This window comes from Malaclemys terrapin, chromosome 12, assembly GCF_027887155.1.
Source record: "Malaclemys terrapin pileata isolate rMalTer1 chromosome 12, rMalTer1.hap1, whole genome shotgun sequence".
Classification (NCBI taxonomy): Eukaryota; Metazoa; Chordata; order Testudines; family Emydidae; genus Malaclemys; species Malaclemys terrapin.
Genome location: NC_071516.1, coordinates 45,381,807 through 45,406,285, shown reverse-complemented (window position 1 = coordinate 45,406,285; position 24,479 = coordinate 45,381,807). Strand labels below are relative to the sequence as shown.

The 24,479-nt window shown below is 51.9% G+C and overlaps 1 protein-coding gene across 4 annotated transcripts; it reads left to right on the top strand.

Moving 5' to 3' along the window:
* Nucleotides 1-3,770: 3,770 nt before the first annotated feature.
* LOC128846530 (basement membrane proteoglycan-like) lies at nt 3,771-19,780 on the top strand. Of its 4 annotated transcripts, none has more exons than XM_054045681.1 (9): nt 3,771-3,868; nt 3,990-4,022; nt 4,945-5,244; nt 8,926-9,255; nt 9,815-10,144; nt 11,835-12,155; nt 13,252-13,608; nt 14,367-14,471; nt 19,344-19,780. In XM_054045681.1, exons 1-9 carry the CDS (start codon nt 3,838-3,840, stop codon nt 19,439-19,441), a joined length of 1,905 nt encoding a protein of 634 aa, XP_053901656.1. In that variant the 5' UTR covers nt 3,771-3,837; the 3' UTR covers nt 19,442-19,780. The 4 variants fall into 4 exon arrangements, with proteins under 4 accessions (XP_053901656.1, XP_053901658.1, XP_053901655.1 ...); XM_054045683.1 differs by having other exon boundaries at nt 11,835-12,191; nt 13,252-13,572; XM_054045680.1 differs by having other exon boundaries at nt 11,835-12,191.
* Nucleotides 19,781-24,479: the final 4,699 nt, after the last annotated feature.

The following is a 24,479-nucleotide window of genomic DNA, read 5'->3' as shown; positions in this document are numbered from 1 at the left end:
TAACAATGGGGTCTAGTGAGTTAAAGCAGGGGGTCTAGGAGCCAGGATTCCTGGGTTCTAATCCTGGCTGTGGGTGGGGAGTGTGTTCTAGTGGGTTAGAGCAGAGGGGCTGGGTGTGAGGACTCTTGGCTTCTATAGACAACTATGGGAAGGGAGTGAGGTCTGGTGGTTAGAGCAGGGAATTCAATCTCTTTATCTTATCAATAAGAGAGAAAGGTGATGGATAGGGATGCATGAGGACATTCACTGGGAGAAAATACTGGCTACTAAAGAGCTTTTTAATCTACAGGGGAAGAAACAACAGCTGGAATCATAGAATCATAGAATATCAGGGTTGGAAGGGACCTCAGGAGGTCATCTAGTCCAACCCCCAGCTCAAAGCAGGACCAATCCCCAACTGAATCATCCCAGCCAGGCCTTAAAAACCTCTAAGGAAGGAGATTCCACCACCTCCCTAGGTAACCCATTCCAGTGGTTCACCACCATCCTACTGAAATGTTTTTTTCCTAATATCCAACCTAAACCTCCCACACTGCAACTTGAGACCATCACTCCTTGTTCTGTCATCTGCTACCGCTGAGAACAGTCTAGATCCATCCCCTTTGAAATCCCCTTTCAGGTAGTTGAAAGCAGCTATCAAATCCCCCTTCATTCCTCTCTTCTGCAGACTAAACAATCCCGGTTCCCTCAGCCTCTCCTCATAAGTCATGTACTCCAGTCCCCTAATCATTTTTGTTGCCCTCTGCTGTACTCTTTCCAATTTTTCCACATCCTTCTTGTAGTGTGGGGCCCAAAACTAGCCAGTACTCCAGATGAGGCCTCACCAATGCCGAATAGAGGGGAATGATCATGTCCCTCAATCTGCTGGCAATGCCCCTACTTATACAGCCCAAAATGCCATTAGCCTTCTTGGCAACAAGAGCACACTGTTGACTCATATCCAGCTTCTCATCCACTGTAACCCTAGGTCCTTTTCTGCATAACTGCTGCCTAGCCACTCTGTCCTTAGTCTGTAGCAGTGCATGGGATTCTTCCGTCCTAAGTGCAGGACTCTGCCTTTGTCCTTGTTGAACCTTATCAGATTTCTTTCGGCCCAAGCCTCTAATTTGTCTAGGTCCCTCTGTATCCTATCCCTACCCTCCAGCACATCTACCACTCCTCCCAGTTTAGTGTCATCTGCAAACTTGCTGAGAGTGCAGTCCATGCCATCCTCCAGATCATTAATGAAGATATTGAACAAAACCAGCCCCAGGACCGACCCTTGGGGCACTCCACTTGAAACCGGCTGCCAATTAGACATGGAGCCATTGATCACTACCCGTTGAGCCCGATGATTTGGCCAGCTTTCTATCCATCTTATAGTCCATTCATCCAGCCCATACTTCTTTAACTTGCTGGCAAGAATACTGTGGGAGACCGTATCAAAAGCTTTGCTAAAGTCAAGGAATAACATGTCCACTGCGTTCCCCTCATCCACAGACCCAGTTATCTCATCATAGAAGGCAATTAAGTTAGGCTGATCACTTTCCTCTCCTCTAAGTGCTTCAGAATTGATTCCTTGAGGACCTGCTCCATGATTTTTCCAGGGACTGTGGTGAGGCTGACTGGCCTGTAGTTCCCCCGATCCTCCTTCTTACCTTTTTTAAAGAAGGGCACTACATTAGCCTTTTTCCAGTCATCTGGAACCTCCCCCGATCGCCTTGAGTTTTCAAAGATAATGGCCAACGGCTCTGCAATCACATCCGCCAACTGCTTTAGCACCCTCGGATGCAGCGCATCCGGCCCCATGGACTTGTGCTCATCCAGCTTTTCTAAATAGCTGAAACCAGATAAATACAAACTGGAAATAAGGCACCGCTTAGGGAGATCAGCCATTAGAACACACTCCTAAAGGAAGAGGTCAATTCTCTATGTGAAAACAGGGTTAAAGGGTTTAAATATAGGCCTCTCAGGCTACGTCCTTACTATGGTGTGTGGGGGGTCGATTTAAGATATGCAAATTCAGCTACGCTATTCGCGTAGCTGAATTTGACGTATCGGAGCCGACCTACCCCGCTGTGAAGACGGCGGCAAATCGACCTCCGCAGCTCCCCCGTCAACGGCGCTTACTCCTACCTCTGCTGGTGGAGTACAAGCATCGATTCGGGGATTGATTGTCACATCCTGACGAGACGCAATAATTCGATCCCCGAGAGATCGATTTCTACCCGCCGATTCAGGCAGGTAGTGTAGACGTAGCCTCAGTTGTAAGAAACAGAGCAACTGTCATGTTAAGTCTTAGCTTAATATCGCAGAACCTGTAGAAGCAGGGCTCACGTTAGAAGTGGGTGGGAAGATAGCAAAGCAGGGGACTGGACTCGATGACCTCTCGAGGTCCCTTCCAGTCCTAGAATCTATGAATCTATGAATCTATGAATCTAGAGTCAGCGTGACTCAGCCTTGAGATAGCGATGTTTTGAGAACAGACGTGAGAAAACACAGGAATGGACAGGACATAACATAAACAAACTGCAGATGTTTTTAACATGCATGCCACTAAAATGTATAAATGTTTGTGTGATATTGCTTGTACTTTGAAGAAACTGAGGCTCTCTGCCAGCTGTGTTCTTCCCTTGCAATTGCATATCCTGATTAAAGCTGTGTCTGATTTTGTTGCTTCCAACCGGAGAGTGAGGATTTAATTTTCTTCCACATCCGTCTCCTGATGTCTTCTGATCTGGGCCGGATCATTACTGGTAAGGGGCCTGGGTGCTGCGGAGATGGAAATGGGACATTTTCCTGCTCTATCTCTGGGAGCTATCACTGTGGGTAGTCCCATGGTGGGAGGGGTAACCACAGCTCACCCAGGAACTAAGAACAGGTTGTAACAACTCCAGAGACATTAACACCCCCTGCCCAGGAGATGCTCCCAAATATTGGTTCAAACTGGATTCTCCCAAGATGAGCCTACAAAGAAAGGATGGTGGATAAATAGCCTGGTTTTCAACAGGCTCTGGGCTTAGTTGGTTCTGCCCCAGCTAACGGAGAGGAGCTCCAGTCCATGGAGGGCCCCAATCCAGGTCCCAGCAGAGAGGCCAGGCCAAGGATCTGAGGGCTGGAAAGACTGACACTGGTCAGAGCCAGGGTGGGGGTGGGTGGGTTGGTCTCCAGTGAGCCTATTAGCATGTGTGGAGGTTCTTTTCTTTCTTTGATATGTTTCCCCTGTAGTGCTTCCCCTTCAGGACTCAGTGGGCTTGGTTAGAAAGTGCTGTGTGGTCACTGGAAACCACAAGCAATTGTGTTGTTTATAGACTCTGAGGGGAAGGCAAAGCAAACCGGTATAGACGGAGGGACTCGCCGGAGAAGTCCCAGTGAAGGCAGGATGCTTGGCAGCCTGGAAAATCCCCACACAGGAGGGTGAGAGATGTGTGTCTCCACCCAAGAGAGGTGACGGCTGAGGAGCTGGGAGCCTAGTGCAGGGACCCTTGCTGGATCACAGAGCGGGAAATAGAAGCACAGGAGCTCCGAACTGAGAGGGGGCAGCAGGAAAAGGTGTGTGGATGGTCCACAGAACAAGGCCAGTGGCATTTGTGACTATGGAGGCGAATAGTTGGGCTGTGGAGGGGAAGAGCCCAAGACTGTGGTCGCTCCAGGATTTCCTGTGGTGGGTGGGAGCCCGTGACTTCTCAGAGATCATGGGAGGGAGGGAGGGCCGAGGGATGAGCAATGCATCCTGTCATGGGATTGTCCATCTCGTGGGACGGACAAAGCAGAAGGGTCAGTCACCCTTCTGGAGGGAGACCCGGCTGGTGGCTGAGCTCAGAACCCAGCTCCCAGCCCCAGAGGGACCAGTTCAGCATGGTGCTACCTCTCCTTCTTCCCGTGCTGGGTGAGTGATGTCCCTTTCTGTCTGCCTGTCTGTCTTCTCCTGTTACCCACCTCCCCCATTCTCCCCAGCATCCCATCTCGTGTGTACTTGGAGGTCTCATCAACTCTTTTCTCTCTTTCAGCCTCCCTCCTTCCCCAGCCAGTGTTCCCTGCAGGTAATGCTGATGCCTGTCCTCGCTGAGATGCCACTGCTGGGGGTGGGATTGTCTTGGGAGCCGGGGTGGGGTATTTCCCCCCATTGAAGCTATGGGATGTGGAAATGCAGGTGGGGGGTATCTGAGTCCGGAGGTCTCCAACTCCCTCTTTGCTCCTTATGCCTGGCCAGCCCCAGTTCATTCTGACCTAACACCGTTCCCATCCCAGAGCGGGTGAGGTGAGTTGGGTGGGTCTCAGGTCCCAGCAGAGAAGCTACGAAAGACAAGTGCCCCTCTTCCCTCTTCAGAGGAGGGAGCCATACATTGGCAGGGGGAGGGTTGTGTGTACGTGGGTGGAGAGGAACTCAGGGCTAATGATGATAAGCTCAGTTTTGGGAACAGCTGAGCCAGCACTTTTCCCTGGTGGATGAAACTGCACATTGTGAACGCTTCCGCTCAGAGAGGAAATGGCCTGACCCCACACCTCCCTGGAGTTCCCAACTCCTCTTTCTCTTGTACCCCTTCACGTCATGGGGCAACCCTGAGGGGAGCTGATGCAGGGATGGCCCCCCTCCAATCTCCCAAGGGGGTGAGATTGTGTAGTGTTCACCTCAGCCCTGTCACATGCAGGGCAGCTGCCCCTTCTCACAGCGAGGGGCTCAGGCTCTGGGCAGACTCCGGAAGGTCACACTCAAGTCACCACCTTGAGATTTCCTCCTTCACCACAACTGCTGGAAGCTGACTGTTTATAACCAACGCTGAGATTCTGCTTGAATCCCATGACTCCAGAAGCCAAAGCCCTAAGAGAAGGGCTGTGATACCAGAGCCTCCAGCTGATCCTTCCCATGTTGGAGGGGTGGGTGCAGGGCAAATGTGAGGGTTTCTATTTGTGGCCGGGTCTGTGTGGTTATGAGTTGGTGCTAATGGAACCTTGGTTCCCCAGTTAAACACCCAGCCCCAGCCTTCTCCGTGCATCCCCAGAAGGTTGAGTACCTGCTTGGAGACACCGTGGGCCTCACATGCTCTGCTCCCCCTGCGAGGGATCAGGTGTCGGTATTCCAATACTACAGCGATATGGGATGGGCTGTTTCAGCCAGGGTGTCCTCCGGGTGGAAACACACCTACAACCTCAACATCACGGAGCCGCGGAATGCGGGTTCATACAGCTGTAACTATTACACGAGCAAGAATGGTCGTTTCATCCAGTCCTATGAGAGCAACCATATCAGCATCAAAGTCAAAGGTGAGGTCTGTCTGTCTGTCTATCTAACCCTATCTATCTATCTATCTAACAATCTATTGTGGCAAGTCACCCCTTTTGCCTTGCCAGACTTAGTGCTCCCTCCTCTGGCAGGGACAGGGCCTAGCATAAATCAGCCCCACTCTGGGGCGCGTCTGTCTTCCCTCTTCAGGGTTTGTTTCTCAGAGCCTTCCCGGTAGGCCTCGGGGCCGGCCTGAGGAGTGCTCCTCTGCCAGACAAAGGGAAACAAGTCTCTAACACATGGAAGCAAAAGGGGAAATACCTTTCCCTGGCCCCCTTGCTGTGATAGGTGTTGTCCTGTCCCTGGCCCCAGGGTGTCAGTCCTTCCCCTAAACAGGCACTGGGTTTGGGTGTCTCCCCTATGGGGTGGAGCGCAGTCTTTCACACTGGAGAAGCCGATCTCCCTGCCGCCACCAGCCTTGCAGCAGTTTGTCTTCTCCCCCTCCCTGGAGAGAGGTTTTAACACGTTTCAGGCAGCCATTATTTGGACTCGGGTGTCCCTAATTGCCCTGAAGTATCCCCTTTCCAGCTTGTAGGAAGAAGGGTCTTTAGCATTCTAGGGCTAACCTACCTGTTTTCCCAGCCCCTCCTGCAGCCGTCCGGCCTGACTTTGTCACCTATCTACAGCAGGGGTCTCAAACTCCATTTACCTTAGGGCCAGTGCCTGTCCTCAAATCCTCCCAGCAGGCCAATAATGTAACTCATGCCGCCCAAAACTCTGCCCCCTACCTGCCTAAGGCTCTGGGAGGGAGTTTGGGTGTAGAAGGGCTGAGAGGTTGGGCTCTGGGAGGGAGTTAGGGTGGGAGAGGGGGTCTGGGCTGCAGGCTCTGGGATGGAGTTTGGGTGCTGGGTGCAGGCTCAGGGCTGGGGCAGGGGATGGGGGTGCAGGGGGAGGGGGTGGGGTTGCAGGCTCTGGGAGGGAGGAGGGGGAGGGGCGCTTACCTGGGGCTCCAAGGCGGGGTGGGCCTGGGGATCTCTGCGTCCTGCTGCCCCCAGGCACCTCCCCCGCAGCTTCCCATTGGCCCCAGGGCCACAGGGAGGGTCCGGCAGACATGTGGAGCGAGTGCGCAAGAAGCCGCCCCGCTCCTCCGCACTGCTGATGGTGGGTGGGGCCCCAGGCCATTTTAAATTCCCCAGGGGACACGCGGGGGGGGGGGGGGAGCACCTGGGGGCAGCAGGAGGGACCAAGGGAGAGACTCGGCCCCAAAATTGCTGGAGCCCCGCGGGCCACATTGGGGAGGTTGTCAGGCCGCAGATGGCCCGTGGGCTGGGACTTTGAGACCCCGATCTACAGTAACTCCTCTCTGACTGTCCCTGGTTAACGTTGTTACATCGCTGATCTATTCGAGAACATGCTCACTGAAAGCTGCGCAATGCTCCCTTATAACGTTGTTTGGCAGCCGCCTGCTTTGCTTGCAGGAAGAGCAGCTGTTGGAGCTGGTGGGGGATTGGAACCAGGGTGGACCAGAAATCCCCTTATCAGCTCCCCTAAGTTCTCTGTGGGGCAGCCCCCAGCAGGCTATCAATTACTGGGCAGTTCAGGTGTCCCTCCCCCCGCTGCCGTGAGTTGCTCCTGCCCTCTCCCTTGGAGCTGCTCCCGGGAGCCTCCTGCTTCCTGCGCAGGGAGTGCGGGGAGAGGGGTGCTGATGTCAGGGTGTCCCCCTCCCCCCGCTCCTGCCCCCCACTCCTGTACCCCATCACCACAGAGCTGTGGGGAGGGACACGACAGGGCTCAGGACAGAGGGAGCTTGCTGGCAGTGGTTGCTGTCTCAACTTGCTGATCTACTTAAAAAGGCAATGTACTTAGAGTGCGGTCTGTGTACTTAAAGGGGCAATGCACATCTCTCTCTCTCTCTCTCTCTCTCTCACACACACACACACGGTGTCTCTCTCTCTCACACACACACACGCATGCACACACACACACCCCAGCACTTTGGAAAGTGGAAGGAGTGGTGCGCTCCAGTAGGATAGCCTGGGTTCATCATCACATTCAGTTTCCACAGGGAATGTTTGCAGCCACTGCCATGCGTCTATTGCAGGGGTAGGCAGCCTATGGCATGAGTGCCAAAGGCAACACACAAGCTAATTTTCAGTGGCACTCGCACTGCCTGGGTCCCAGCCACTGGTCCGGAGGCCTCTGCATTTTAATTTAATTGTAAATGAAAGTTCCTAAACATTTTAAAAACCTTATTTACTTTACATACAACAATAGACTTATAGAAAGAGACCTTCTAAAAACGTTAACATGCATTACTGGCACACAAAACCTTAAATTAGAGTGAATAAATGAAGACTCGGCACACTGCTTCCGAAAGGTTGCCGATTCCTGGTCTATTGTGTCTCCTCCCTCTGTCTCTGCTGCCTTGTAAAGGGTGAGGCTACATTAACAACAATGTGTTAATCCTTGAGGGCTCAGCCGAGTGCTAGTTCATCATTTAGCAGCAAGGCATTCCCTGGAAAATATCCCACCCTCTGACTCCACCACCTCAACCAAGCTTCACAATCATCACTGCTGTGTACAGTATGCAATTGTTTGTTTAACACTTATACTGTGTGTGTGTGTGTGTGTATATATATATATATATATAGTCTTTTGTCTGGCAAAATAAATTTCCCTGGAACCTAACCCCCCTTATTTACATTAATTCTTATGGGGATATTGGATTCACTTAACATCGTTTCACTTAAAGAAGCACTTTTCAGTTACATAACTACAGCATTAAGCGAAGAGTTTCTGTATCTATCTATTTATCTATCCATCCCCATACTCTCTCTGTCTCTCTCTCCTTCTCTCCATACCCACCCCCCCTCTATCTATCTCTGTACACCACAGTGTAGCTATTTAAATATCAAGAGACCTCCTTCTCCATTAGGGGCTCCCAGCACTCCAACTGTTGTTGTGAATGCTTTTATACACTCAACACACACACTTATCTTTTGAAGGTCAATGACTGTCAAAGTCATGCCGTTATGGAGGAGGGTCTGTCTGCTCCATTGTCTGTCAGGAGCAGGTAATCTATGCCATGGTTTAGCTGCCATGGGTTATTTCCCAGCCTTTCACTCCCAAATCATGGCCACCCAACATGGCTGTATGACTGGAAACAGTATGGCTGCCCATTAGCAGGCAAACATGCCCATCCAATATGGCGGCTCACACTCAGCAAAATGGCCAGTAAATATGGCCAGTCAACTGGCAACAACTTTGCTGCCCAATATGGCAGCCCAAATACTAACATGCCCATCCAAAATGGCTGCTCACACTCGACAAAATAAACATGGCCGCCCAACTGGCAATAATATGGTCACCCAAGTTACCGCCCAACTACTAAAATAGCCACCCAACATAGCTTTTCAACTGCCAGCATGGCAATCCAACATTCCTACCCAACTGAAAAGAGCCTAATTGCCCAAACATAACTGCCAACATGGCCACCAGTATGGTTGTCCAATGAAAACAAAGACCCATAGTGTTCCAGGAGCATGGCTGCCCAAAACAGTAACCCAATGGCTAGCAACACTCCAGGGCAGTTTTCCAGCTCCGACAACTTGTCCAAAGTCCTGGAGGGAGGGAAGATGCATCCGTTCTATTCTCTGAACCACATTTCCACTTTCCTCCATCTCCTGCCCTGGCTGACCCCCACCCTTTGCTGCCCCCTTCAGACCCCCCTCCAGAGCCAACGCTGAGTGTGGATCCCCCATCTGGAGTGGTGAGTGAAGGGCACCCCCTGCTCATCACCTGCACGGCCCCCGGGAATGCCACACAGCTGAGGTTTCACTTCTACCAGGATGGAGCCAAGATCGTCCCTGGGGACGTTGGGTCTGAGATCAGCACCATGGAGCCCAGGACCAGCTCAATGACAGTCTCTGAGCTCAGCATCCCACAGGTTGACACCAACAGCACCGGGGAGTACACCTGCCGGTATGAGGAGAAAGAGAGTGGGAGATGGATCATGTCCACCAAGAGCCACGCTGTGACTGTTACCTTGAAAGGTGAGGCAGCCCTAGAGAATAAAATCCACCCCTACATACAATCACCACTTCCTACAGCATGGATACACACACACACACACACACACACACACACACAAAGAGAGCAACCAACAACTCAGTAATGCAACCAAACATTCAGCTCTCAAACACTACCACCCAGCATGGCCGCCCCTTCCCCAACCCTCTCCCTCTGCTGCCCCCAGTGCCCATTGTACAGTACAGCCGTCCCTTCCCCACCCCGACCCTCTGCTTCCCCTAGTGCCCATTATACAGTATAACCGCTCCTTCCCCAACCCCACCCTCTGCTGCCCCTACTATCCATATGCAGTAGAGTCTTCCCTCACCGTCTCCACCCTCTGCTACCCCTAGTGCCCATTATACAGTATAGCCGCCCCTTCCCTACCCCCACCCAATGCTGCCCCAGTGCCCATTATACAGTATAGATGCCCACCCCCACCCTCTGCTGCCCTTAGTGCCCATTATACAGTATAGCCACTGCTTTCCCACACTCAGCACTGTGGTTCCCCTGCTAACCTCTCCTTGTTGCTGCTCCCCTCAGATCCCCCTCCACGGCCGGTGCTGAGCATGGATCCCCCATCAGGAGTGGTGAACGAAGGGCTCCCCCTGCTCATCACCTGCACAGCCCCCGGGAATGCCAGCGAATGGAGGTTTCACTTCTACAAAGACGGAGCAAAGATTGTCCCTGGGGATGCGGGGTCTGAGATCAGCATCAAGGAGCCTAGCACCAGTTCTAGGAATGTCTCTGTGCTCAGCATCCCACGGGCTGGTCCCAACAGCGCCGGGGAATTCACCTGCGGGTACGAGGAGAACGTGAATGGGAGGTGGGTCCCATCCCCCAGGAGCTGGCTTGTGAACATCACTGTGAAGGGTGAGGATACCCTAGAGGCTCAAATTCAATTCAAGAGATATTCAGTACTTCCTGATAGATGGAGCAAAGAGACACACATGGGCACCTGTGCACATACTCAGCTGCCTTTTGAAGGAGAAGGCCCCTCAATTCAAGTACCATTCCTTATGCTGTCCCGTAGTGGCTTTTATAAAGTAGAGCCGCCGCTTCCCTTCCCACACCCCTAGTGCCCATTATACCGAATAACCACCCCTTCCCCGCCCCCACCCTCTGCTGCCCCTAGTGCCCATTATACAGTACAGCCGCCCCATCCCACCCCTCACCCTCTGCTGCCCCCTAGTTCCCATTATACAGTATAGCCGCCCCTTCCCCACCCCCACCCTCTGCTGCCCCTAGTGCCCATTATACAGTACAGCCGCCCCTTCCCCACCCCCACCCTCTGCTGCCCCTAGTGCCCATTATACAGTACAGCCGCCCCTTCCCCACCCCCACCCTCTGCTGCCCCTAGTGCCCATTATACAGTATAGCCGCCCCTTCCCCACCCCCACCCTCTGCTGCCCCTAGTGCCCATTATACAGTACAGCCGCCCCTTCCCCACCCCCACCCTCTGCTGCCCCTAGTGCCCATTATACAGTACAGCCGCCCCATCCCACCCCTCACGCTCTGCTGCCCCCTAGTGCCCATTATACAGTACAGCCGCCCCTTCTCCACCCCCACCCTCTGCTGCCCCCTAGTGCCCATTATACAGTACAGCCGCCCCTTCCCATCCCCACCCTCTGCTGCCCCTAGTGCCCATTATACAGTATAGCCGCCTCTTCCCCACCCCCACCCTCTGCTGCCCCTAGTGCCCATTATACAGTACAGCCGCCCCTTCCCCACCCCTCACCCTCTGCTGCCCCTAGTGCCCATCCTACAGTATAGCCGCCCCTTCCCCACCCCCACCCTCTGCTCCCCCTAGTGTCCATTATACAGTACAGCCGCCCCTTCCCCACCCCAACCCTCTGCTGCCCCTAGTGCCCATTATACAGTACAGCCGCCCCTTCCCTACCCCCACCCTCTGCTGCCCCTAGTGCCCATTATACAGTATAGCCGTCCCTTCCCCACCCCCACCCTCTGCTGCCCCTAGTGCCCATTATACAGTACAGCCGCCCCTTCCCTACCCCCACCCTCTGCTGCCCCTAGTGCCCATTATACAGTATAGCCGCCCTTCCCCACCCCCATCCTCTGCTGCCCCCTAGTGCCCATCATACAGTACAGCCGCCCCTTCCCCGCCCCCACCCTCTGCTGCCCCTAGTGCCCATTATACAGTACAGCCGCCCCTTCCCCACCCCCACCCTCTGCTCCCCCTAGTGCCCATTATACAGTATAGCCGTCCCTTCCCCACCCCCACCCTCTGCTGCCCCCTAGTGCCCATTATACAGTATAGCCGCCCCTTCCCTGCCCCCACCCTCTGCTGCCCCCTAGTGCCCATCATACAGTATAGCCGCCCCTTCCCCACCCCACCCTCTGCTCCCCCTAGTGCCCATTATACAGTATAGCCGCCCCTTCCCCATTCCCCACCCTGTATTGCCCCTAGTGCCCATTATACAGAATAGCCACCCTCCCCCACCCTCTGCTGCCCCTAGTGCCCATTATACAGTATAGTGGACCTTTTACCAGTTTCCCCAATCTGGATCTCCTGCTGACCCATTCAACTTTCTCCTCCCCTCAGATCCCCTCCCCTTGCCGGTGCTGAGTGTGGATCCCCCATCTGGGGTGGTTATCAAGGGGGTCCCATTAGTCATCACCTGCAAGGCCCCCGGAGATGCCAGCGAGTGGAGATTTCATTTCTACAAGGACGGAGCCAAGATTATCCCCGGGAACATGGGGTCTGAGATCAGCACAAGGGAGTCCAGCACTGACTCTATGATGCTCACTTTCCCACGGGCTGGTCCTGCGACCACAGGGGAATTCACTTGCGGCTATGAGGAGAACATGAGTGGGTGGTGGATCCCGTCCCCCAGGAGTCAGGCTGTGAACGTCACCATGAAGGGTGAGGCTGCCCCTAAACCGACAAATTCCATCAAAGGTACACTCCGTAGTCCTGCAGTGGGGAGAACAGGGAAACACACACACACACAGCTGTCTTTTGATGGACAACGATAGTTGACATGATGCAGCCGTGTAATGAATGGCTGCCTAACTCAACCTCCATTCCTCATGCTGTCCCTAGTGCCCATTATACAGTACAACCGCCCCTTCCCCACCCCACCCTCTGCTGCCCCTAGTGCCCATTATACAGTACAGCCGCCCCTTCCCATCCCCACCCTCTGCTGCCCCTAGTGCCCATTATACAGTATAGCCGCCCCTTCCCCGCCCCACCCTCTGCTGCCTCCTAGTGCCCATTATACAGTATAGCCGCCCCTTCCCCACCCCCACCCTCTGCTGCCCCTAGCGCCCATTATACAGTATAGCCGCCCCTTCCCCACCCCCACCCTCTGCTGCCCCTAGTGCCCATTATACAGTACAGCCGCCCCTTCCCCGCCCCACCCTCTGCTGTCCCTAGTGCCCATTATACAGTACAGCCGCCCCCCCCACCCCCACCCTCTGCTGCCCCTAGTGCCCATTATACAGTATAGCCGCCCCTTCCCCGCCCCACCCTCTGCTGTCCCTAGTGCCCATTATACAGTACAGCCGCCCCCCCACCCCCACCCTCTGCTGCCCCTAGTGCCCATTATACAGTATAGCCGCCCCTTCCCATCCCCACCCTCTGCTGCCCCTAGTGCCCATTATACAGTATAGCCGCCCCTTCCCCACCCCCACCCTCTGCTGTCCCTAGTGCCCATTATACAGTATAACCGCCCCTTCCCCGCCCCCACCCTCTGCTGCCCCCTAGTGCCCATTATACAGTACAGCCGCCCCTTCCCCACCCCCACCCTCTGCTGCCCCTAGTGCCCATTATACAATATAGCCGCCCCTTCCCCGCCCCCACCCTCTGCTGCCCCTAGTGGCCATTATACAGTATAGCTGCCCCTTCCCCGCCTCCACCCTCTGCTGCCCCTAGTGGCCATTATACAGTATAGTGGACCTTTTACCAGTTTCCCCAATCTGGATCTCCTGCTGACCCATCCACTTTCTCCTCCCCTCAGATCCTCTGCCCTTGCCTTTGATGAGCGTGGATCCCCCATCTGGGGTGGTTAGCAAGGGGGTCCCATTAGACATCACCTGCAAGGCCCCCGGAGATGCCAGCGAGTGGAGATTTCATTTCTACAAGGACGGAGCCGAGATTATCCCCGGGAACATGGGGTCTGAGATCAGCACAAGGGAGTCCAGCACTGACTCTATGATGCTCACTTTCCCACGGGCTGGTCCTGCGACCACAGGGGAATTCTCTTGCGGCTATGAGGAGAACGTGAGCGGGTGGTGGATCCCGTCCCCCAGGAGTCAGGCTGTGAACGTCACCATGAAGGGTGAGGCTGCCCCTAAACCGACAAATTCCATCAAAGGTACACTCCGTAGTCCTGCAGTGGGGAGAACAGGGAAACACACACACACACAACTGTCTTTTGATGGACAATGATTGTTGACATGATGCAGCTGTGTAATGAATGGCTGCCTAACTCAACCTCCATTCCTCATGCTGTCCCTAGTGCCCATTATACAGTATAGCCACGTCTTCCCCAACCCCACCCTCTGCTGCCCCACTGCCCATTATGCAGTAGAGCCTCCCATCCCCCGCCTCCACCTTCTGCTGCCTCCTAGTGCCCATTAAACAGTATAGCTGCCCCTTTCTCTCCCATTCCCTCACCCTCTGCAGCCCCTAGTGCCCATCATACAGTATAGATACGAGGAGAACGTGAATGGGAGGTGGGTCCCATCCTCCAGGAACTGGCCTGTGAACATCACCATGAAGGGTGAGGCCCCCAAATGCCCCTTACATCCCCCCAAAATAAAGCCACCGCAGGGTCATACCAGCAGCCCCCTGATACCTTCAAAGAGAGACCTTGGCTACAAACTTTAAAGGGGACAATAAGAAGACCCATGCCCCCCATTGCAGTATCCTGATTAACCCACAGGTGGCAGCATTTCACCATGGCTGATACTGAAAGCATCTGGCAGGCAGAAAATCTTCCCTTAATGGGGAGGGCACCCATAGTTCCCTGCCCTGGCTGGGGTATAGTGGAGGTAGCAGATCCCTATTCACTGTTCTCCTGTCCCTATGATTCCTGGTTATTAACAACTCCCCTTTTTCTCCATCTCTTAGCTATCTCGTCTCTGCCCATCCCCCTGGTGGCTGGGTGCGCTGGTGCTGTCGTGGGTCTAGTTCTGCTGCTGGTTCTCATCTATCTCTACAACAGGAAGAAGAAAGGTGTGTGGGGAGGTAGTGAGGGGGATGGGGAATGGGACCCAGGTATCCGTGTCAGCAGCACAGGGTGCTCACCCCTTTGTGGTGCTGCAGCTCTCAGTCCCTGTCAGGGAGAGACTGAGATGGGGAATGAGACCCAGGCATCCAGGATGACCATTCAAGTTTCCAAATCCTAGGGGATTCTGGAGCACTCGCCCCCTCCCACCTCCAAGATTAATTTAGGATCGCAAGACCTTATTGCAAAGGACTGTGGGTAATTCTCTAGAGCAGGACTGCCTTGCACGGGATCATGGGTGATTTAGTAATACAGGACTTCAGTGCAAAGCATGGTGGGTAATTTGAAGTAAAGGACTTTGGGGAGTTTACAGGAGGGAGACTCTGCTGCAATGGATCATGGGTAATTGGGTAGTTACAAGGTGCAAAGAATTGTGGTTTCAGGGGTGAGATGCCAAGCTGGGGATGGGACCCAGGCATCCGGGATGACCTTGCACAAAGCTCACCCATATGGGGCCCTGCAGCTCCCAGCCCCCAGGTTGCGGGGAGAGCTCAGGGTGGGGAATGGTGGGCATTCAAGCAATACTGCCAGGAGATCACACGACTGCTGCTGAAATGCAGCCAACTCTGGGGTCAGGTAGCTGGGCCGACAGGTGCACTGAGATGTCACCCGGTAATCGCTTGCTCGAGGCTGAGATGCAGCCAGCTCTAGGGTGGAACATAGCAGTTTGCAATCAGTTGCACAGATGAATGGAAGGGCAAAAGCAGATGCTAGATCTCATGGAAGCAGCCGGGATGGAGGAATTTAGGACAACAGAATCAGGTCAGCAGGTCTGGGGATCTACCTGAGTTTATGGCCAGTGTCCTGGGCAAACTGCATAGAGTGGGGGGCGGGAGGAAGGAGGGAGTGTTATTGGAAACCATCTTGTTCAGTGTTTGTGCAGCGCCTAGCACATTGGGGTTCTTCACCATGAGGTGTTTCTCCTTGGTGCTACAACAATAATAATTAAGAGGGGATGGGACTTATCCATAGACAGCAGCTGTGGCACCTCCATCTCCTTCCCACCCTGTAGTGCCATGCTGGGGCATTAGGACAGGGAGTGACTGCAAGGGAAGAGCGCCCACAGATGGGGTCCCCTGCGACTGCTGAGCCCTCTGTCCCACCAACCTGGGGTATCTCTCTGTGATGTTCCCCTCTGGTGTTATCTGGACCAGTGATCTGCTAGGCCTCTCCAGTCCTTGACTCTGGGATCCAGCCTTACCCTGCACTGCTGTGAGAACCCCCACTCCTGGGCTGTTCACGCACAGCCTCTGGCATGTAAGCTGCTCCTTGGATTGTGCAACCGAATGACACTAACCAATATCTCCAGTCCCAGACACAACCCTAGGAACCTCCATCTTGCAGTGTCCATTTATGCCTACTGGACGCTGCAAGCTTATATAAGTTTGTCAATTTACCAAAGTAATTGATATGTACCAAGCTTATTATCCTAAGGGGAGTCTCTGACACACTGCAAACCAAACTCACTGCTTCAGGTAGAATAAACAAACAGATTTATTAATTATAAAAGATAGATTTTAAGTAATTATAAGTCAAAGCATAACAAGTCAGATTTGGTCAAATGAAATAAAAGCAAAATGCATTCTAAATTGATCTTAACCCTTTCAATGTCCTTACAAACTTAGTGCTTCTCACCACAGGCTGGCTGGTTGCCCTTCAGCAAGGCTCTCCCCTTTTATCAGCGCTTCAGTCGCTTGGTGGTCGTGTCTGTAGATGTAGGTGGAAGAGAGAGGAAGAGCATGGCAAATGTCTCTCCCTTTTATCATGTTCTTTCTTCCCTCTTTGCTTTGCCCCACCCCTTCAGAGTCAGGTGAGCATTACCTCATCACAGTCCCAAATTGACCAAAGGATGGGGGAGAGTCACTCGAGAGGCCAACAGATCCTTTTGTTGCTAGGCCAGCGTCCTTTGTTCCTGTGAGGCTGGGATGGGTTTGTCCCATACATGCCTTGATGAGGTGTGAACTGCCCCTCTGCCCTTAGAGAGATTTTGCCTTGGCTTTCTTTAAGCCATGAGGATACATTTTCAGCCTCATAACTATATACATGAAATTATAACCTGCAACATTACTATAACATTACTGTAACAATTACTATAACATCACTATAACAACAATGCTCAGTGCATCATGAGCCTTCCGAAGACACCCAACATAACAAAATTTGCATTGGATACCACACAATCATTTTACAAAGATGAACATGGGGGTGTAGGGTGTTCCCATGAGGTACTGAACATCACACTCTCTCACACTGTGATGCTGTTGTCAAACCACAAACCTCTGATAGGCACTGCACTTACACAGCCATCCACAGGCAGGGACATGCCCAGCTGAGGTACATGAATGAGCTCCCAGGCACTCATGAAACATCAAAAGGGAGGCTCCAGCCAATTCCCCCAGATCCCCCACCCCAGAGATGTGCCATCTTGCACTGGTCAGAAGCCTGGCCAGGGTAAGTTCATTACCTAGTCCCCACTTCATCAACTGGACATGCACCAGCCGTTGTAACCTGAGCTGAGATTCCCCAAACACTTGAACCAAAACACCCTGATTTAGATAAAATAAAGAACAGATGATTAATGACAGAAAGACAGATTCAAAGTGATTATAAGGAGCAGGCGCAGAGATCAAAGTTGGTTCCTTAAGAAAAAATAAATAAATTCACAGTCTAAGTTCTACAAACTAAACAGGATTTGAACCTGAGCAGTGTCTCACCTAGACAAACAGTACAAGCAGGTTACAGATCCTCAATACACAGGCTAGGACTCTTCTCCAGCCTGGGACCTGCCTCCCCCAGTTGAAAGTCTTTGTCCTTCAAATGTGTTTCCAGGTGTTGAGCTGTGGGGGGAGTGAGGCCAAGTGATGATGTCACTTCCCCTCTTTTATACTTTCTTGCTAAGATCTTTGCTGTGCAGTGGGGATCAGGTGGTCCCCATTGCTCAAGCAGTCTCCATTATATACAGTCTATGAATAGTGGATTCTTTCCTTGATGAGCCATTAATGCTGCCTGGCTACTCCACTGTTGTACCTGAAAGGCTGGTTGTGGGTGTTCCCAACCTCACAACATATTTCAGTAACATATACAGCAACCTTTGGCACGCGGCTCGCCAGGGTAAGCACCCTGGCGGGCCGGGCCACTTTGTTTACCTGCCGCATTTGCAGGTTTGGCCGATCGCGTCTCCCACTGGCCGCGGTTCATAGAATATCAGGGGTGGAGGTATCTAGTCCAACCCCCTGCTCAAAGCAGGACCAATCCCTGGTCAGATTTTTACCCCAGTTCCCTAAATGGCCCCCTCAAGGATTGAACTCACAACCCTGGGTTTAGCAGGCCAATGCTCAAACCACTGAGCTATCCCTCCCCCCTCAAACTGGCTGTGGTTCACCGATCCAGGCCAATGGGGCTGCGGGAAGCAGCGCAGGACGAGGGACGTGCTGGCCGCTGCCTCCCGCTGCCCCCATTGGCCTGGAGCGGTGAACCACGGCCAGTGGGAGCTGCAATCGGCCGAACCTGCAGACGTGGCAGGTAAACAAACCAGCCCGGCCCACCAGGGTACTTACTTACCCTGGCGAGCCCCGTGCCAAAGGTTGCCGATCCCTGATATACAGCAATGCTTCATAACTTCCCATACAATGACAGCACACGCAATCCAACAGGACATCAGTGTTCAACAGATGAAGACTTTAAAAATGATACCTCACAAGGCACACGTTGTACCAAACATATCCTAATTGTATGAGAGTGGTGAATATGGGGGTTCCACGGTGCTACTCTGAGGTACAGAGCATCATCCCATCCCTCTTAGTTCACTGCAGGAGTTTTAGTCACTGACCAATGCGGAGGCAGTGGGCCCAAGATCCTCTTTAGGTTTTAACCATACAGCTCCCAAGTGTTGCTAAACATTGTCATGTTCCCCCCAGGAGCTCTTGTAAAGTTCTGTGTAGCTTTTAACCCTTTGTGAATCAGTCTGGTCATTTCAGAAGTGAGCCAGTGTGCCTCCTCTGGGATGCTAGAAAGCATCTCTTTGTATCTGGTCAGTATTGTTAACCCTTCTGCTTTTCCATCTGGTGTTAACTCAATACAGATATTAATGTTTTCTAGTGTGTAGGTAACTTGGCATTTAGCCAGCAATGCCATGAGGTGGTGTGCCTCAATTTCCCCTTCCATGCAGCAGACCAGGTTTATTATGGTTTCTCTGCTGTGACACACCCCCTACTGAGCCCTGCCTCTCTCCCTGCATCACAGCGCCCCCTAGCATCACACTAGGGCACTGGGCTCAGCACTAACTGTCAGGGCAGAGCCCCCTGTGCCCCACTCCCTGCATCACAGTGCCCCCTAGCACTGCACTGTGCCATTGTGGTCAGCACTGACTATAGGGGGAGAGCCCCCTCGCCCCACTTCCTGCAGCACAGCTCCCCCTAGCACCACACTGTGGTACTGTGGTCAGCACTGACTATCAGGAGAGAGCCCCCCACTCCCTGCATCACAGCACCCCCTAGTGTTATGCTGGTGCATTGGAGTCAGCGCTGATTAAGATGCAAGAACGGCCCCTACTGAGCGGCCGCTCCCTGCAGCACAGCACCCCCTAGTGATGCATGGGGGTATTGCAGACAGCACTCTTTCCCAGGGGAGTTTGCCCCCTATTGAGATACCCACAATGCCCCCTCCTGGATTCCTTGCTTTGCTATCCCTTGTTGGTCTCCCATCTAAGTGCACCCCACCCTTTCCCCTTCTGAGCCAGAGCCTTAACGTGGAATAGAAACACACTATGAAATGCCCCAGGTACGTTAGCGATGTGACTGATTTGCTTTTATCATTGGTAGGTTCCAAGTGGGAACGGAGAAGGAGAGCCCAGAACGATGGTTTTATCAGCAGTTACTCACCTATGCCTCTATCAATGATCAACCCAGACACTCTTTAACAGCCCCCTCAGCTCCTTGCCTCCATGTCCCCTGCAACATCATAGGACCAATGAAGATCTGTGAAGCTTACCACATTCACCGTGCATATCCTCCCAAGGTCTCCTTCATGCTGGTGGGCACACACCAGGCCTCCAGCCGAAAACATCCCCAGCAAAACGGAGATGTGATTGTGTCTCTTTGCCTGCTGCAGAGATACTGGGACTGTTTGAAAGGAAGGAAGAAGTTTCTATTCTCCTAACTTCTCAGCAAATCTCCACTTTACCAGGAACATTCAAGCTGATGTAAATCTCTGTAAATTTCCTGTCTCCTGTTTGTCATTAACCCCCCCCTTTAACCTCCTATGGTCTTTCTGCCCCTCCACTCCCCCCCCCCCCCATGATTCTATAAAATGAGACATGTCAGGCTGGAAGGGACCTGGGGAGGTCATGAAGTCCAGCCCTGTGCACTGAGGTAGGACCATGCAGACCATCTCCAACAGGTGTTTGTCCCATCTGGTCTCCAAAACCTCCAGTGATGGGGCTTCCACAACCTCCCTTGGAAGCCGATTACAGAGCTTAACTACCCTTACAGTTAGAAACTTTTTCCTAATATCTAACCTCAATCTCCCTTGCTGCAGATGCTTGTCTAACTTCAGTGGATATGAGGAACAATTGATCCCTGCCCTCTTTGTAACAGCCTTTCACATATTGGAAGAAAGTTATCAGGTCTTCTTTTCTCAAGACTAAAAAAGCCCGTTTTTTTAAAAACCTTTCCTCATAGGTCAGGTTTTCAAAACCTTTGATCATTTTTGTTGCTCTCCTTTGGACTCTCTTGAATTTGTCCACATCTTTCCTAAAATCCCAGAATTGGACACAGTTCTCCAGCTGACGTCTCACCAATGCCGAGATGAGTAGGAGAATGACCTTCCGTGTGTTACATACAAGACTCCTGTGAATACACCCCAGAATGATATTAGCGTTTCTCACAGCTGCATCGCATTGGGGACTCATCTGCAATTTGTGATCCACCCTAACCCCGGATCCTTGTCAGCAGTACGCCCCTCTTAGCCAGTTAGTCCCCAATTTGCAGCAGTGCCTTTGATTTTCCCTTCCTAAGTGAAATTATTTGCACTTCAAGTATCAGGGGGTAGCTGTGTTAGTCTGTATCCACAAAAACAATGAGGAGTCCGGTGGCACCTTAAGGTAAATTTCCTGTCTCCTGTTTGTCATTAAACCCCCCCTTTAACCTCCTATGGTCTTTCTGCCCATTTCTGCCCCTCCACTCCTTAAGGTGCCACCAGATTCCTCATTGCATTTGCACTTGTCTCTATTTAATTTCATCCTGTTGATTTCAGGCCAATTCCCCCCAACTTGTCAAGGTCGTTTTGAATTCTAATCCTGCCCTCCAAAGTGCTTGCAACCCCTCCAATCTTGGTGTCCTCCGCAAAGTTTATAAGCCTATTCTCTACTCTCCATTCTCCAAGTCATTCATGAAAATATTGACTAGTACCAGACCACGACTGAGCCCTGTGGGACACCATTAAGTATGCCCTCTCGCTTTAATGGCAAACCATTGCTAACTACTTTTTGAGGATGGTCTTTCAACCAGTTGTGCACGCAGCTTATAATAATTTCACCTAGACCACATTTCCCTAGTTTGCCTATGTGAATGTCACGTGGGACTGTCAAACACCTGACTAAAATCAAGATACATCACGTCTACTGCTTCCCCCCATCCACGAAGCCAGTAACCCTGCCAAAGAAGTAAATGAGGTTGCTTTGGCATGATTTGTTCTTGACAAATCCATGCTGGCTCTTTCTTATAATCTTCTTATCCTCTAGGTGCTCACAGATTGATTGTTTAATAACTTGTTCCAGTATCTTTCCAGGTATCAAAGTTAGACTGACTGACTAATAACCAAGGTCTTCCTTCTTCCCCTTTTTAAAGATAGCTACAATGTTTTCCCTTCCCTAGCTCTCTGGAATATCACCCAGGCTCCATGACTCCTCTAAGATAATTGCTGATGATTCCAGGTTGTTTCAGCTTATTCCTTAAGTACCCTAGGATGATTTCATCAGGCACTGCCAACTTGGATACATCTAATGTCTCTAAATATTCTTTAACATGTTCTTTCTCTATTTCCTTTGCTGTGGTTATTTCCTCCCCTCTGTGGTGTGTGTCATTGGCCCTGTACTGATGACCCAGAAGGGAGATTCTCCATAGAACGCCTGTCCCTGCTGAGCTGGGCTGTGGCCAGCTGTGTGCACCCACCACTAGCCCCACTATCAAGGAGAAGCCACCTTGCCCTGAATCCATGAGGCTGCGGGCTCAGAGAGCGGCAGCCCACTGTGAGCTGAATTCAGTTCCTTCAGCTCCAGTCCCTGTCATCTCATTAGCTCAGTGATACTCGGGGCCCAATCCTGGCCCCTGACCCTCCCTGTAGACATGGCCCAGCCACCCCTTCTTCAACCTCCTCGTCCATAAGTCATCATTCACTCTCATCCCCTGTTCCATGCAAGGCAGGGACATATTGATCTTTCTGGGGAGATTCTCCTGCAACAGCCCATCTTCTCCATTCCCAGCTCTTGGAGGGGAGTGGGAACTAGTGGCTAGAGCAGAAGGGGCTGGGTGCCAGGACTCCTAGATTCTACCCTCAGCTCTGAGCAGGCAGTGGGGTCTAGTGGTTGGAAGGGGGGGGCAGGAGCTGGGTATCAGGACTCCTGGGTTCTCTACACAACTCTGATAGGGCAGTGGGATCTAGTAATTTGAGCGGATGGGGGGTGGCTGGCTAGGAGCCATGACTCCTACGTTCTCACCTCAGCTCTGAGCAGGGAGTGGGATCTAGTGGTTGCAGCAGGGGGGGCTGGGAGTCAGGACTCCTGGGTTCTCGCCCCAGCTCTGGGCATGGCATGGGGGGACTCCTGGGTTCCCCTCTCAGTTCCAAGAAGGGGCATGATTCCTATCAGTTGGGAAGACATGCAACCAACATTTTCAAAGGTGACTAGGGATTGTGGGTCCTTGGGATCTGGAAAGGCCCTGATCCTCCGAGGGCAGCTTCCCGGCAAGCCAGACAGAATCTCTAGGCACCCCTATCAAATTTATTAGAGCATAAGCTTTCGTGGACTACAGCCCACTTCTTCGGATGCATCCGAAGAAGTGGGCTGTAGTCCACGAAAGCTTATGCTCTAATAAATTTGTTAGTCTCTAAGGTGCCACAAGTACTCCTGTTCTTCTTTTTGCGGATACAGACTAACACGGCTGTTACTCTGAAACTAGGCACCCCTGAAATTCCTGGCCTCTGGTCTTTATCATGAGATTACTAGCATCAACCACCCCACAGCCCAGAGCCAGTTGCTGCCCATAAGAGCCTCAATCCAAAAATGAGATGGCCAAAGGGATTCAGACACCCAATTCCCATCCTTGTTCATGGGCATTCAAACCCCTTAGGCCTCGGCACAAACAGGCAAGTTTGAGCTGCTTAGAAAATCAGGGTGAAAAATTTCAATGCAAACGGGAGGAAATAATTAATTTTCTTACACGTTGGTCACCGCAAATATCTGACTCCCAGTGGAGACGGTATAAAGGCTGGGGCATCACCCACCTTGCCTGCACCGTGCCTCAGTTTCCCCACACCGCTGAAGAAGGTCCTATGGGTGGGTTACACCGCGTTGAGCTGAGCTGGCCCAGGGCCATGTTGCTTTTGCAAGATTCATAGATTCATAGATTCATAGATTATAGGACTGGAAGGGACCTCGAGAGGTCATCGAGTCCAGTCCCCTGCCCGCATGGCAGGACCAAATACTGTCTAGACCATCCCTGATAGACATTTATCTAACCTACTCTTAAATATCTCCAGAGACGGAGATTCCACAACCTCCCTAGGCAATTTCTTCCAGTGTTTAACCACCCTGACAGTTAGGAACTTTTTCCTAATGTCCAACCTAGACCTCCCTTGCTGCAGTTTAAACCCATTGTTTCTGGTTCTATCCTTAGAGGCTAAGGTGAACAAGTTCTCTCCCTCCTCCTTATGACACCCTATTAGATACCTGAAAACTGCTATCATGTCCCCTCTCAGTCTTCTCTTTTCCAAACTAAACAAACCCAGTTCTTTCAGCCTTCCTTCATAGGTCATGTTCTCAAGACCTTTAATCATTCTTGTTGCTCTTCTTTGGACCCTTTCCAATTTCTCCACATCTTTTTTAAAATGCGGCGCCCAGAACTGGACACAATACTCCAGCTGAGGCCTAACCAGAGCAGAGTAGAGCGGAAGAAGGACTTCTCGTGTCTTGCTCACAACACACCTGTTAATGCATCCCAGAATCATGTTTGCTTTTTTTGCAACAGCATCACACTGTTGACTCATATTTAGCTTGTGGTCCACTATAACCCCTAGATCCCTTTCTGCCGTACTCCTTCCTAGACAGTCTTTTCCCATTCTGTATGTGTGAAATTGATTTTTCCTTCCTAAGTGGAGCACTTTGCATTTGTCTTTGTTAAACTTCATCCTGTTTACCTCAGACCATTTCTCCAATTTGTCCAGATCATTTTGAATTATGACCCTGTCCTCCAAAGTAGTTGCAATCCCTCCCAGTTTGGTATCATCCGCAAACTTAATAAGCGTACTTTCTATGCCAATATCTAAGTCGTTGATGAAGATATTGAACAGAGCCGGTCCCAAAACAGACCCCTGCGGAACCCCACTCGTTACGCCTTTCCAGCAGGATTGGGAACCATTAATAACAACTCTCTGAGTACGGTTATCCAGCCAGTTATGCACCCACCTTATAGTAGCCCCATCTAATTTGTATTTGCCTAGTTTATCGATAAGAATATCATGCGAGACCGTATCAAATGCCTTACTAAAGTCTAGGTATACCACATCCACCGCTTCACCCTTATCCACAAGGCTCGTTATCCTATCAAAGAAAGCTATCAGATTGGTTTGACATGATTTGTTCTTCACAAATCCATGCTGGCTGTTCCCTATCACCTTACCACCTTCCAAGTGTTTGCAGATGATTTCCTTAATTACTTGCTCCATTATCTTCCCTGGCACAG

Bases quoted from the DNA above. Each gene is read 5' to 3' on its own strand.
- LOC128846530 (XM_054045680.1), top strand. From the start codon at position 3,838: ATGGTGCTACCTCTCCTTCTTCCCGTGCTGG. The intron at 5,245-8,925 runs GTGAGGTCTGTC...TGCCCCCTTCAG, and splicing joins TATCAGCATCAAAGTCAAAG to ACCCCCCTCCAGAGCCAACG. The intron at 12,192-13,251 runs GTACACTCCGTA...TCCTCCCCTCAG, and splicing joins ACCGACAAATTCCATCAAAG to ATCCTCTGCCCTTGCCTTTG.